General features: G+C 42.3%; 1 protein-coding gene across 5 annotated transcripts in view; it reads right to left on the bottom strand.

Moving 5' to 3' along the window:
- The window catches only part of Atg2b (autophagy related 2B), a 67,181-nt gene extending 52,871 nt beyond the window's left edge, over nucleotides 1-14,310 (bottom strand). For 4 of the 5 annotated variants that reach the window (XR_009593075.1, XR_002476854.2, XM_021649428.2 and 1 more), the window contains exons 1-3: nucleotides 13,699-14,310; nucleotides 3,462-3,624; nucleotides 436-588 (exon numbers count right to left, since the gene is read on the bottom strand). Coding sequence is in view for 3 of the 5 variants with exons in the window: in XM_021649428.2 (XP_021505103.1) it covers nucleotides 436-588; nucleotides 3,462-3,624; nucleotides 13,699-13,860 (478 nt within the window). In the remaining 2 variants the exon portion in view is untranslated. The remainder of the gene's footprint in view (nucleotides 1-435; nucleotides 589-3,461; nucleotides 3,625-13,698) is intronic. The other variant, XM_060388128.1, reaches the window with a different exon arrangement.
- Between the last annotated feature and the right edge of the window lie 9 nt (nucleotides 14,311-14,319).

Consider the following 14,319-nt stretch of genomic DNA (forward strand, 5'->3'; position numbering starts at 1 on the left):
CCTGCCCTGCAAGCTGCTGGGCCTTGATCATGCTGAATAACTGCTTATCATTGCTGCTTCCCCAACCCCTCTTAGGAAAGAAATAATTGCTATTCTGAGAACAAAATTAAAAAGGCAGATTTCTTTCCTTTTAAATCCCCAGAACCTGTAATTTGTAAAACACAGTGTCCCCCATAAGCAAGTCTCCAAGTTACATCACAATAGACTTTTGGGGCAACACTGCTCTCTAGCCTGGTCCTCCCACAGGTGCAATAAACTAAACAAGGAGAACCCCAGGAACAAAAGCATGCAATCAAACTGAATGGAACGTTTAAAACACGTTCTGAAGTACTGAAGAGAGAACAGTAATTCTTTTCAAAATAATTGCAACAGAATGGTCTTAGGCCCCAGACCACCACATAAAGCCTGGCCTGTGAAGATACTCAGGATGCAAACCTGTTTCAATGGTTTCTGCAAACTTCTCCAGTCCTTCAAAAGGCTGGGAGGCTTCTCCTTGCTCATCTGTCAGCTTCTGGCTGAGACACTCCTTTGCCAACTGCATACTGCTGGTCATGAAGCTTGACCAGTACATAGGCTCAGACCCAGTTGCTGCAGAAAGGACAAACAAACCTAAATAATTTCTCAGAGTTCCAGCAATGTCCTTTCTTTATTTCCTTTCTTCTTTCTTTCTTGTTTGTTGTTTGTTTCTGGAGACAGGGTTTCTGTGTAGCCCTGGGTATCCTGGGACTCACTCTGTAGAGCAGGCTGGCCTCTAACTCACAGAAATCACCTGGCTCTGCCTCCCAAGTGCTGAGATTACAGGCATGTACCACCACCACCCAGCCCATTTTTATCAACTTTTAATTCAGATATTCATTCAACAAAAGCCTAGCAGGTGTATTTACATGGCACCATGCTGATAACCACTGAGCAAGAGCCAGCAAACATCCTCTGTACAGGGTCAGGCAGCAGATGTTTAGGCTTCTCTGAGCAATGTGCTCTGTCACACTTGCCCAGCTCTTACAGGCAAAAGCAGCTACAGAAAGTAACTGAACAGCACAGGAATGTTTCAAAAAGATTCCACTCAATGAAAACAAGTGGCAGACTAATATGGACTGCAAACTGAGGTTTGCTAACCAACTAGATTGAAAAATAAATTATAAGCTTTGCACTTAAGATAGTTTATCATGTATTAGGAGAGATAAGAGATGACTGACAAGAATGAATACAAAGGGGTCTGGAGAGATGGCTCAGAGATTAAGAGCACTAGAGCACTGGCTGTTCTTTCCAAAGGTCCTGAGTGCAATTCCCAGCAACCACACGGTGGTTCCATAACCATCTAAAATGAGATCTGGTGCCCTCTTCTGGCGTGCAGCTGTATATGCAGGCAGAACACTGTATAAACAATAAATAAATAAAAATTTTTAAAAAAGATTGAATACAAAGATGTCACCAAGAAACACAAAGACAAAGGAAAAAAGCTTATTCTTCCATCTGCAGGAAGTAAGAGGGAATCTAGCAGAAGGAGCAGACACCAGAATTAGTATAAATGCACAAGAAATCAAAGAGTGTCCTTGGAGGACTGAACACACAAACCCTAAAAACCCTTCCCAGATCTTTCCTGCTGAGGAAATCCATACCTCCTTACATTGCTCAAAACAGACACATTACTACAATTACTGCCTTCCAAAATGGAAGGGCCTTTTTAATGGGCTGGCTTAAAGGGGAAAGTATTTCAAAGCTCAGCTTACCAAAGGGAGATGTTGCCCACCATGGTTAAAAGATAGAATCAGAGTCAGGACTCATAGCACACTCCTTTAATCCCAGAACTATGGGAGGAGAAGGTGCAGGCAGAAGGATCTCTTTGAGTACAGGGCCAGCCTGGTCTACATTGTGAGTTCCAGGACAGCCAGAGCTATATAGTGAAATCCTGACTCAAAAAATAATGATGATGATGATGATGATGATGATGATGATGATAAAAGAAAAAATCAAACCATTTTGTTGTTTTTGTTTGGAGGGTTTTGTTTTGTTTGAGATCACTATGTAGTCAGACTGGCTTCAACCTTACAATCATCCTTTCCCAGCCTCCTGAGAGCGGGAATCACAGATTTGTGATACCACATCTGGCTAGATACAATGTGTTTATAAACTAAATTATCAGGGGAGCTGGGATGATAGTTCAGTCCATAAAGTTCTTGCTGCACAAGCATGAGGACCTGAGTTCAAGCCTAAGTCTGAGCACAAAGGAAGTCTAATATGGAGATCCTAGCACCAAGAAGGACAAGCACATCTCTGGGACTCACTAGCCAGCCAGGCTTGCCTACTTGAGTCCAGACTAATATCAGACCCTGTCTCAAAAACATAAGGTAAATAGAGTCTAAGGAATAAGACCAGAGGATGTCCTTTGGCTTCAACATTCATGCACATACACAACTAAATATCAGATTATTTATTTCTAGGTATGGTAGAATAATGGTACAATTCCAACATTCAAGAAGCTGAGGCAGGAATATAATGGGTTCAGGACCAGCTTGAGCTACAAAGCAAGTTCAAGGTCAGCCTGACTATACTGTTAGACTGTCTCAAAATAAATACATCATTTTATGTAGAAGCATTTCTATTTTGAAGACAGATCACTATAGTTCTATGAGATCATTTAAACTTTTGTTTTTCAGAAAATACTTTGGATTGTAATTTATGCATTACTGAACACAGCATTTACCTAGACTGACCATTTCTGTCCATTTCTCTGTGTTACATTCTACAGTTGAGAACTGCATACCCTACCCAAGCCCACCTTACATAAATAACTATTATCAACATGGATGTGGTGAGTTTTAAACGTGGTGTTATAATCACTGCCATTATTCTTCAACACTACAGTTGTTTCAGATTTCACCAGCCAAAGTCCCTTCAAATCCAGTCCTGGAGGCTGGAGAGATATGAGCCTACACAACTCTTACAGAGGACCTGGGTTCCATTCCCAGCACCAACATCAGGCAGTTCACACTGCTTGTAACTCTAGTTCCAGGGGGATCTGATGCTTCTTATCTCTACAGAGGTCATGTGCGCACATGCCCAAGCCCCCTCACTACATACACATAATTTAAAATAACAAAATTTTTAATTTTAACTTTTTTTAAAAATCTAATCTTATGCCCTTCCAGCATTTCTCCATAAATATTTGAACAGTCTTCCTTATTTGGGAACACGGTATTTTGAATCTTTAAAATAGAAGTCACTTTCAGATAACTGGAAATAACCACATATTATCTATACATTAGTATTCTGGAGCATGACTAAGGAGGAAAACCATTCTAAATGTATACTCACATACATCCTACACAACGATAAACCCTCATATTTTAGCAAATGAAAAATCTCCCAAATCCAGTCCAAAGTCATGAATTCAATGCTCAATTTCTTACAATTGGGTTGACTTCCCAGCCCTCACAGGGTCAAGGCTGAAACACACCTACCTACACGAGGTCTAGGCCGGAAGACCATCTCCAGCCCTCTCACTTCCAGTGCACAATTATCCTGCAGCAAGGAGCCCCATGGAACTGACAGGGAAATTGACTGAATGAATCCTTCAGTGACTTCTAGAGGTGCGTCAGCTGACTCCAGGATTTCATTGAGACACTAGAGAGAAAAACCAAGTTCATTTTGAAATCACACAAATAAAAACACAATGTCAGCTTTTTCAATGGTATGAACATGTCCACAAATGTGCTGAGCACTGGAGATTTAAGAAAGCCAAGGCCAGGCTAGAGAAAAACAGTACTGGCTGCTGTTCCCGAGGACTCAGATTTGATTCCCAGTATACACACACGGCAGGTCACAACCATCTGTGACTACAGTTCCAGGGGATCCAACCCACTTCTGGCCTCTAGACACCAGGCATCTGGGTGCACAGGAACATACACAGGCAAAACACCTGTACACGGAGTTCTGTGTACACTGAAGACCAGCTGAGACATCCAGCTTCATACACCAAACAACTACTGGATTCTTGGACTTTATCCTTTAGTGAACAGCCATTGATGAACTAACTGGACCACAGACTGTAACCCACTCTACTAAATCCCTCTTTCTATATACATATAGATTCATTCTATCAGTTCATTTCCTATAGAGAACCTGATTAACACAAAGAGCTTTCCTCAGCAGTTCTGTCTGAACCCTAAAGACACTCCCAGGACTTATAAGCAAGGATGATTAATTTTTTTCAAGATAAGGTTCCTTTGTGTAGCTTTGGTTGTCCTAGAACTAGCTCTGTAGATCAGACTGGCCTTGACCTCACAGAGATCCTCCTGCCTCTGACTCCTGGGAACTGCTGGGATTAAAGGTGTGTTGAAGATTTAGTCACACTGTGAACCCCAAGATTATGTACTGGAAAAATCTGTTTCTAGTTGTTGTGTGGCTCACCCCTAGCACACACCTTTAATCCAAGAGACTTCTGTAAAGAAAGGCTAAATAAAGCCAACCCTGGGTCAAGAGGCTGAGCAAGCAACCAGTTGATATAAGAAAACACAGGAAGGGGAGACATTGAGCTGAAGGGTATTTAAGACAGTTTGGAGGAGATGAGGCTTTTTCCTTCTGAGACATCAGTGGAGTAAGGTCAGCTGGGTACTTTCTCTGCCTCTCTAAGCTAGCAAGTTTTCAACCCAGCATTTGGCTTCTGAGTCTTTCTTGGTAAAATTGAAAGACTGGGATTTTCATTCTTTGTAACTACAAAGGTGTATGCCACCATGCCCAACAGCAAAAATGACCTTTTTTAATTAAAAATTTAAACTAAGAAGGTTACTTTTTTTTTTCTTATTTAGTGGGGGGAGTGTGTGCTCAAAGTGTCTGTGCTGTATTCTTACTGATGAGAATATACAGATTCATATGCCCATTGTGTGTGTGTGTGTGTGCAGTGCACACATAAAGGTCAGAGGTCAATGCCAGGTATCCTCCATTTTCCTCAGTAACTGTCTCTCACTGGATCTAGACCTCAGTGGCTGTGCTAGACTAGCTGGCCAGGCAGCTCTAGGGATCCACTTGCCACCAGCTCCCCAAGTGTGTCATAGTACCCAGCTTCCTTCAAGGTGCTGAACACACTTTCAGGGCTCACTTTACCAACCGAACTCTCTTCCCAGGCCCCAGTCCTCAGCTTCCTTAAATGCTCATCTCAACCTAGCTCCTGGGATTACCCTACTTTTTCAAATTCCAACTTCCCATGGCTTCTGTGACATGTCACCATCTTTCTAATCCATTCCCGCTTAAAATACTGCTCACATAGGGACATGTCATCCTCTGTTCCTCCACCCACCCTCCACACTGCACATATTCTGTGCACTTGTGTGTCGTTCTTTAGTCACCACTCACACTGACATTCCCAATAGTTATCCATGCCAATCCTCTAATCCCACTTCCTCCTGCAGTCTCTGACTGCCATACAGCCCCCTCACAGCTCAACACAGCAGAACATTCTCACTCAATCTCAGCCCTCTCCTTCCCTCCTTCTATTAGGCTGGTATAAAAGGAAGCGCAAGGGCCAGAAGCTAAAGCTGACAATTTGAGTTTGATCCCCAGACAAGGAAGAGAGCTCACTACCACAAATTAAACTCTGACCTCCATATGCATGCCACAGCACACACTCACGTACGCATACACATACCCACATGCCATACACATAGATGCACATGTGAGCACACACACATATAAACACGCTATAGCACACTCATGTGCACATACATAACTCATACACATGCATGCACACTTACATAAATAAATATGCATGCCACAACACACTCATGTACACATACACATGCACAACCCATACATATTTGGACCAGCGAACTTAAATTATTATGATTAGGCCCAAACACATATTTAATAATCAAAACAGAGACCATTACAATCAACTGATTTGGTTTTTTTTTTCAAATAAGTAGTATTGGGGGCTGTGCAGGAGGAACAGCAAACGGACCTAGAACTCATGGAATTCAGCCCACCATTTAGCATAACCATGATGGGTAGGCCTCGGAGAGGCAGGGCCCTGAGCTGAGGGCTTGATGCTGTCCTGAGGACTTCATGCTGTTATGGAGCATAGCTCTGCTTGGTATCCTTGCAGCCGTTAAATCTTCCTAATATGTGAGCTGTATGATAACTCTAAGGACCAAAATGATTCAGCCACCACCCCTGAAAAGAACCTGCAGATGTAGATTGCTAGCAATGATCACTACTCTTAGAAAGAATTTAGAAAAATAGCAAGGTTAGGTAAAAATGTCTTTGCTAGTGGCTCAGATATAGAAAATCTTAAGAGAATGGTTTGAAGTTCAGGAAAGTACTCTTTTAAGGATAAAGCAGGGACTTCCTGAGCAAGAACAATAGTCCAGAGTAGCACTGGCGGACAAGACTCTCTCAAGCAGGGCCGGATGACTAAGATGACAATTCATTCCCTTCTACCTACTTCTGTCCTCAGCTTCCTGATAGTATTTAATAAAAACTATTAGTGAGTAGATGCGCACCTTAAAGATTTAAAGTAGAAATGGCTGGTTGTTTTCCATATCAAAGTTTAGATTTTTGATTCTTTTAAGATTTTTATAAGATTACTGTTTAAGATAACTGATTCTTTCTTTGTAACTGCAAATTGCAGCCTGCTGGTAAAGAAAAAACTGGCTGAGAAGTTGCCTTGCTTGCTCACACTTTGTTAACCTATAACAAACTGCTTAGTTACAGATGTATGTAGGTTCCTGGAAATGCCTTATCCACCTGTAATATATAAAATGTTTTTCACTAAGGATGTTGGGAAAACTTTGTTTTTATGATCATTTGCTTAAAGAAAAATAGAGTGCAACCACATTGTAATTCTTGTACTTCTTGAAAGATCTTAATGGGATATATGAGCTGTGGAAGAAAAAATAAAGTTGTTGAAAAAAACAATTGTTGGAATCCTTTTCCATCCACAAGGGAGGTTGGAATCTTTTTCCATCCACCCAATGTGTGTATGAGAGAGAGAGAGAGAGAGAGAGAGAGAGAGTGTGAGTGTACGCAGTCAGTCTTTTTTCTCTCTTCTGTTCCTTTCCTTTTTGGGTACTTGCCACAATCAGTGGAAGCCCACACCAGGAGCCATCAGCCCTGCCCTCCACTTTCTACAATCAGTGGAAGCACCCCCTCCCCCACAAAGAGCCATCAGCTCTGGCCCCTCGCTTACCACTAGCAGTGGAAGCTGATGTGGTTAACAGTCAGTTCCAGCCTGGAGAGTTAAGTCTTTTACCCTCAGAGAAGTCTGCTGGGTCATCAGCCAGCTGCCCACCTATCCCCCACCTTAATTTAGGTCACAGAGTGTCAAAGCTGCCCTTCCACACTGTAGCATATAAAAAGCCATGTTTTGATTGGCTGGCAAGATGGCTCAGCATATTAAGTTACTTGCCATCAAGTCTGAGGACTGAGTTGGATCTCTGGGACCCATCTGGTAGAAGAGAGCCAACCTGTCCTCTGACCTCCACGTGTATAACATGCACAAGCCACATGCACACAAAAATTACCAAACATTTTTTTAGTCCCTGCTTCAGAATTTAATGGACTCTTGGGGAACATCATCTGCACCCTGCTGATGGTAAGAAGCCCAGACACCAAACAGCGACCAGGATATTTTTGGTGCAAGTTTGGCTCTGGGAAGTGCAATAGAGCATCTTCTCTGTGTCCTCAGTGGCTATCATTCATATACAACCCATTTTTCATGTCTTCAAGGTTCTGTCTCTTTTGCACAACTTCTTGGGCTATCACCACATTCACTGGTGGTTCTCAGGCCAGATGCCTTGACACTGCAAGCTGTTGCTGCTTTATAACCATTTTGAACTCAGATAAAAAAAAGTCACTAGGATTTGCTTTTTGCCTAACAACATCACCATAGTATAAAATAATAAAGTAAATAGCATTTAACAAGTCACTAGTAAGAAATTAAAGCAAGGTGTGGTGGCACATGCCTTTGATCCCTTCTCTGGAGGTAGCAGGTTGATACCTGTGAGAGTTCAAGGTCAAGTCAGCCTGGTTTACATTGTGAGTTCCAAGCCAACCAAGGCTACATATAGACATGTCTCAAAAAAAAAAAAAAAAGAGGGAGAAGGCAGACACACTGAAATGAATACAACATATCCACATTTATTAAGCATGGATTACTCTATTATCAAACAGCAAATTACAAAAACCCAAAACTACAATTACTTTTATGGCAAGCTAAAAGCCTTTTCTATTTCAACACCAATCCACTGCCACTAATAAGTATCCTGTGTCCTCTACTATGCTTTACGTTTTCCATATTTAAAAATGGCTTCTGGTCCTGATACTCATTTTAAAAGGAAGTTCTTAGCTGCTGTGGTGGTTTGAATAGGTATGACTCCCAAAGATTTATGTGTTTGACTGCATGACCATGGGGAGCAGCACTATTAGGAGGTGTGGCCTTGTTAACGGAAGTGTGTCACTGTGGAGGCAGGGCTTTGAGATCATATATGCTCACACTCCACCCAAAGTGGAAGTAGTGTCCTCCTGGCTGCCTCTATTTAGATCAAAATGTAGAGCTCCTCCAGCACTGTGTCTGCCTCCAGGCTGCCATGGTTCCTGCCATGGACTAAACCTCTGAAACTGTAAGCCAGCCCCAAGTAAATGTTTTCCTTTATAAGAGTGGCCATGGTCATACTCTCTCTCCAGAGCAATGAAACCCTAAAACAGATGCCAGACACTAACAATGAAGTCTCCCGTATAAAATAGACAAGGTAAGCTCAGAAATGCTTATTTATGTATTAAGTATTTCCATAATTTAAATCAGAAATCTGGTTGCCCTATTTCCAACTGCAGACAAGCTAGGTTTAAGGGTGATTGCTTCATACTCCCCGAATTTTGCCAGCAAGCTTATATGAGTTTTGACATTTATATGAACAATTAAAATACATCAAAGCATTTTCAAGTATACAGCAGCAACGACTTAGCCTTTGCACCTCAGGAATCTGTCAGCATAAGTAAACCACCTAAGAGACTGGATTTGACAGGACTCTCTTCTCCGTACACCAAATTTACTACCACAGTGTGTGGCTACATTAGTCACCTAAGTGTAGTGGTTTGAAGGTTGTATTACAGTATTGAAGGATAATATGAAAAGAAAAAAAAATGGGGTGGTTCTGACTAGAGTCAATAGTTCAAGAATTTACACTGGGCCCACTAAGCTACAACACAATTCCTCTAAGTATGAGATACACAATTAGGTTACACTTAAACAAATGTCTCCATACTTAGCTAAAATATCGTGTACACCAAATAAGAAACTCCAAAGTTCAGTCCTGTAAAAATTCTAAGTTTACTCTACAAGGAGGAGAAGACTATCAAGCTGCAGTCAAACTGACCCAGCCAACGTTCTCGGCACTAGTCCTCAGAGCGATCCTATGGGGTTTAATGCTTCCAGAGCTGATGGTGCACCACTTTAACTGAAGACAGCCTCTCCTGCTCAGGGTCATTCTATTTTCAATTTTCACCAATGAGTTGCATGCATATAGTCAGAAAAAAAAAAGTATATTCTAGTCTTTACTCTAACATTTAGCAAATAACTGAAAATTAGTGTTTCTTGAACTGAAATCAGTTTTTACTACCAGCACACATATACCTATAAAATATAAGTACCAAAGTAATAAAAATTATTAAAGTGAAATTAAAAGGTGTCAGGGTAATAATTCATTCCTGTCTACCTTCCTAAGTATACAGAGTTCTCATGAGAAAAGGATTTCAGTTTACTTCACTGTCACATCATCCAGCCCAGGAGAGTGTCACATGCTAACCACTCCATAACTATATTACACCTATTAATAAAGAGGCTTCATAAGTCTAGCCTTGGTGGTATACACCCTTAATCCCAACATTCAGGAGGCAGAGGGAAGGAGAGCTGTGAGTTCGATTCCAGCCTGGTCTACAAACTGAGTCCAGGAAAGGCAGGGCTTGTCTTTTTATACAGAGAAACCCTGCCTCAGAAACACACACACACAAAGTGAAAAAAAAAAAAGCCTTCGTTTAAAAAAATTAAAATAGACAGTAGAGACGGCTCAGTGAGTAAAGGCTCCTTCCACCAAGCATGGCAACCTGAGTTGGAGCCCCAGAACACATAAGGTGGAAGAAAAAAAACAACTCCTGCAAGTTGTCCTCTAATCTCCACAGGCACGCTGTGACATGTTCATGTATGCATGTGTGCATATGTGTGTGTGTGTGCGTGTGTGTGTGTGTTTGTACACTGATTAAATGGAAAAAACTTTGTAAAGTTCCCTCATTATATAAATAATTAAAATAAATTCCTAGTCTTCAGGAATTGAAAATTAAAGTCACTCTCGCCAGACAGAACGCCTTCTTTTCCTTTTTGCCCACTTCTAGGACCCAGGAGCTCATAAAACTGCAAGGTAGCCCATTCCAACTGCAGCACAGTTCCAAATGCTCTGTCTCTGTCTCCCCTCTACTTCCAAGATTTGCCTGGGTCCATGATCTCCAAAGTGAAATATATCTATCCAAAAGTACAACAGGTAACTCATAGGAGTATGAGGGCGAAGTCAGACATTCTATATCAATGTTTCACATTTTAGATTTAAATATATCCTAATACTTAATAGGCACAGGGACACTGAACTACTTTCAGGCCATATCCCAAACTGGTACAGAAAGACCAACAGCTATGCACCCCATTTCAGCAAGCTGAAACCGAGTTCAGCACACATTCTAAGGAATGAAAGCATGTCTTTATGAACAGTGGAGTCTTGGTAAAGTGACAGTAACTCTCTAGCTTCCTGGTTTCCTCACTGCCAGATATTTATAAGTAGGGTTTAGAGATAAGCAGCTTCCATCTATGGAAAGAAGCACTAATTATGACAACCACCCAGGTGCCATTAAATGGCTACAAATCTATGCTACCTGGTAGTTCCAAAAACACACAACATACTTAAATTAACCTGACTTTCCACATAAGGCTAATACTTTTAAAAAGAAGTAAAGAAAATAACTGCTTTTCAAAGGATATTTGTACTATCCTTTAAAGCTATTTGGAAATATTTCCATTGGTCCATGAGTTTTGTTTAAAACCATTTCTGTTGAAAACATAGACACCAGAATTCCAAAGGTAGACTAGGTAGGATTTTGAGTTCAATGCTTAGCTGGTTTACCTACCAAGAGCCTGTCTCAAAAACCAAAAGTAACAAAAAGTCTAGTCTTCAATGTCATTAGATACACAGGTTTGTAAAAGATTTGACATATGGAAAGACTGTCCCAACCTGTCTAAAAAATATTATGGACAAAGAATTTGAAAGAATTAGGTTTAAATGTATTTTCATAGACACACACACACACACACACACACACACACACACACGGCACAAAACCTTCCGATTAGTTAACAAGAATAACTGATTATATTAGCTGTCAATTCCAACAAATTCCTCTGAATAACTGCAAGTTAAGGACTGAAATGCTGGCACAGAGAGATGGCTCAGCAGTTAAGAAACCTTGCTGTTCTTGCAGAAGACTTGAGTTCTGTTCCCAACAATCCACAATGGGCAGCTCACAGCCTACCTGTAACTCCAGTTATAAGGGATCTGAACTCTCCTTCCAGCTTCCATAAATACCCACACACACATGCTCGCTCTGTGTGTGTGTGTGTATGTGTGTGTGTCTATCTCTGTATCTCACACAGAGAAAATAAACCTTTTTTTTAATAATTGAAATGTAATATCACTCAGTTAAGTCCCCCACTAGCATATATGAATTTCTGTAGGCATCTTTTTTCAATCCTAAAAGTCATTAAAATCAAGTATCCAAAGTAACTGAATTCGGAACCTGACTTTTGTACAGTTGCATCCACTTTTCCCACTCTGATTTATACTAATCATCACTAAGTACAGTAAAAAGAATCACCAAATATTTTTGGAAGCTTTGATATTATTTTGGCTGACATTGCCCTTAGAGAAAACAAAACAATCTTCAGGTTAACCCTATCCATAAATTACGTTGCCAGGAACCTTGTAGTCAAACTATGAAATTCAGATATCCTCATTCTGATCTCCTGCAAGAATGAAATACAAACCACACAAATTAAAAAGCCTAGAATAACACCAAATCAGACTGATGCTCAGGGAACACAGGATGCCTTCTCGGTTGTCTTATACTATGCTACCTAATAAAGAAACCGTGGGCTCCGGAGTCAGATTTGAATTCTGTCGTAACACTTGAAGCTGTAACACAGGGCAAAGTGTGAAGTGCCATTTATAAAGAAGAAATAATAATATCCACCTGCTAGGCTTAGTAGCATATTTAAGAGCACTGCACACCAAGTCTCTCCTACATAAACGCTCATAAACATCCAAGCCTCAAGAAGCCCTATTCAATTTTCAGCAAGGATGTCAGATCCCCTTGACCTCTTCAAGCCTTTGAATAAGACAGTTTAGTCACAGAAAAGAAAAGGGTAGCCCATTCACAACCATACTACAGAGGCTAAGGTGAGAGCTTTGTCATGAGTTCTAAGGTACCCTGGGCTAGGGCTACGTGATAAACCTGCCTCAAAAAAAAAAAAAAAAAAAAGTTCCCATTTTCTGATAAGAAAAAAATAGTAGCTATGCAGTAATACAGTACCTGGCATGCATGGAGTGTACTGTTTTTTTATGATACTGAACTGGGGTTAATTACTATACTCACAATCTTTCAACTGACTGTGAAAGACTGGAACTACTTTGGTGTAGGACAAGGTCTTTCTGTTACTGAAACTAGAGCTCTTTAAACTATCTTGTGTACTCTCTATGATTTAAGTCACCTAGTTTTGATACAATTACCTTGTATCATACCTCTTAACATAAACTGCAAAAGTTTCCACAATTTAAGCTTTTCAGTGGCAAAGAGAAGCAACTACAAACCCAAGACCTTTAAGTAAAATGAGGCATTCTAACCCACTGATGCAAATTCAACTGTATCTGGTGAACTGAATACACAGGAGGCACAGGTGAGCCAACTCCCAGCTTCCAGTAGGAAACAGGCTCTTAAAAAAAAATATGGCTGAGTTTGCAGCTTCGGAGCTTTTGCAACATTTGCGTTTACGACCTGACGATCTATCACGTGAAGAAAAAGGCAAATCTAAGCAGCACTACTGGGGCCGCACAAGCATTCACAACCTGGGGAAGTGAAATTGGCCTGTGAACGTATAATCAAGCAAAGCAGGCAAACCAGCAGAGGAGGCCTTCACCTAACTTTCTTCCAGGCACCCAACAGTGAATGAAGACAATCAATCAACCCGACAAACACGGTGTGCCAGCATCCAAACCAAAATAAATAACTGGGGATTTTTATCACACCCTCTTCATCTTTACTCTTTCTGAACGTCATCCAATGAGCTAGGGTTCGTCTGCCTCTGAACACCGCAGACACTCACAGCCCAAGGGGCAGTTGGTCACCTCCTTCCCTGGGCCTGCTTCACAGACACCCCACCAAGGACTCGATTGTTCGCATGGTGTGTGCCTCCATTATACGGTTTAAACAGGAGCACGTGATCTAAGAGCGCAAACTTGCTACACTTTACACACTTCCCTGAGGCCCGCCACACTAGAACCCAAACAATTCCCAAAGAGGGACTGAACGTCACTGATGCTGGATGACAATCGCTCAGGTCTTGCCCTAAGGAAATCAAGTCCCTATCCCTGCTGGATGACGGCAGCTTACCCATTTGTCCAAGGGGACCTGGGCTAGGGACCCGGTGCCCTGATACAGGTCCAGGCTCAGCTGCTCCAGGCTCAGCTTCTCCTGCAGGAAGTGGCCCAGGTACCTCTGCAGGAGGTACCGACAGGCCCTCTTCTTGATAGATTCTGAAAATGGCCAAGGCATGGTGAGGGCTGGCGGCCGGAGGGCCTGGGGCTGCGAGCCACGGCGACTCGGGGATTGACCCTGGGCTCCAGGCAGCGGCGGCGCCTCGGGGTCAGGCCGGCGTCCCCAGGCTGCGGTGGGGTCTAGATTCGCGGTGGCCGCTGCATGCTGGTTCAGCGCCGCTGTCCCTCAGGGCGACCCCATGGTCCGCGTCGTGTCGCTCGCACGCTAGGCCCGGTGGGGACGGGGAGCTCGGCGGAACCCGGTGCCGCAAGACCGGAGCTTCCGAAGCGCTCCGTCGGTCCGTAGAGAGTATGCACGAGAACCAGAGGGCAGGCGGCTGAGGAGAGGCGGACTCCGACACTGCGCGACAGATTTGTTGTCATCTACAGAGCGCGCTCCCGCCTCCGAGACGCTCCTGGCGTGTTCGCGAGACCTAGACTCCAAGCGCGCACTCGAGCAACTGGCGCAGGCGGAAAT

This window comes from Meriones unguiculatus, chromosome 7 (assembly GCF_030254825.1).
Source record: "Meriones unguiculatus strain TT.TT164.6M chromosome 7, Bangor_MerUng_6.1, whole genome shotgun sequence".
In the NCBI taxonomy this organism is placed as follows: Eukaryota; Metazoa; Chordata; class Mammalia; order Rodentia; family Muridae; genus Meriones; species Meriones unguiculatus.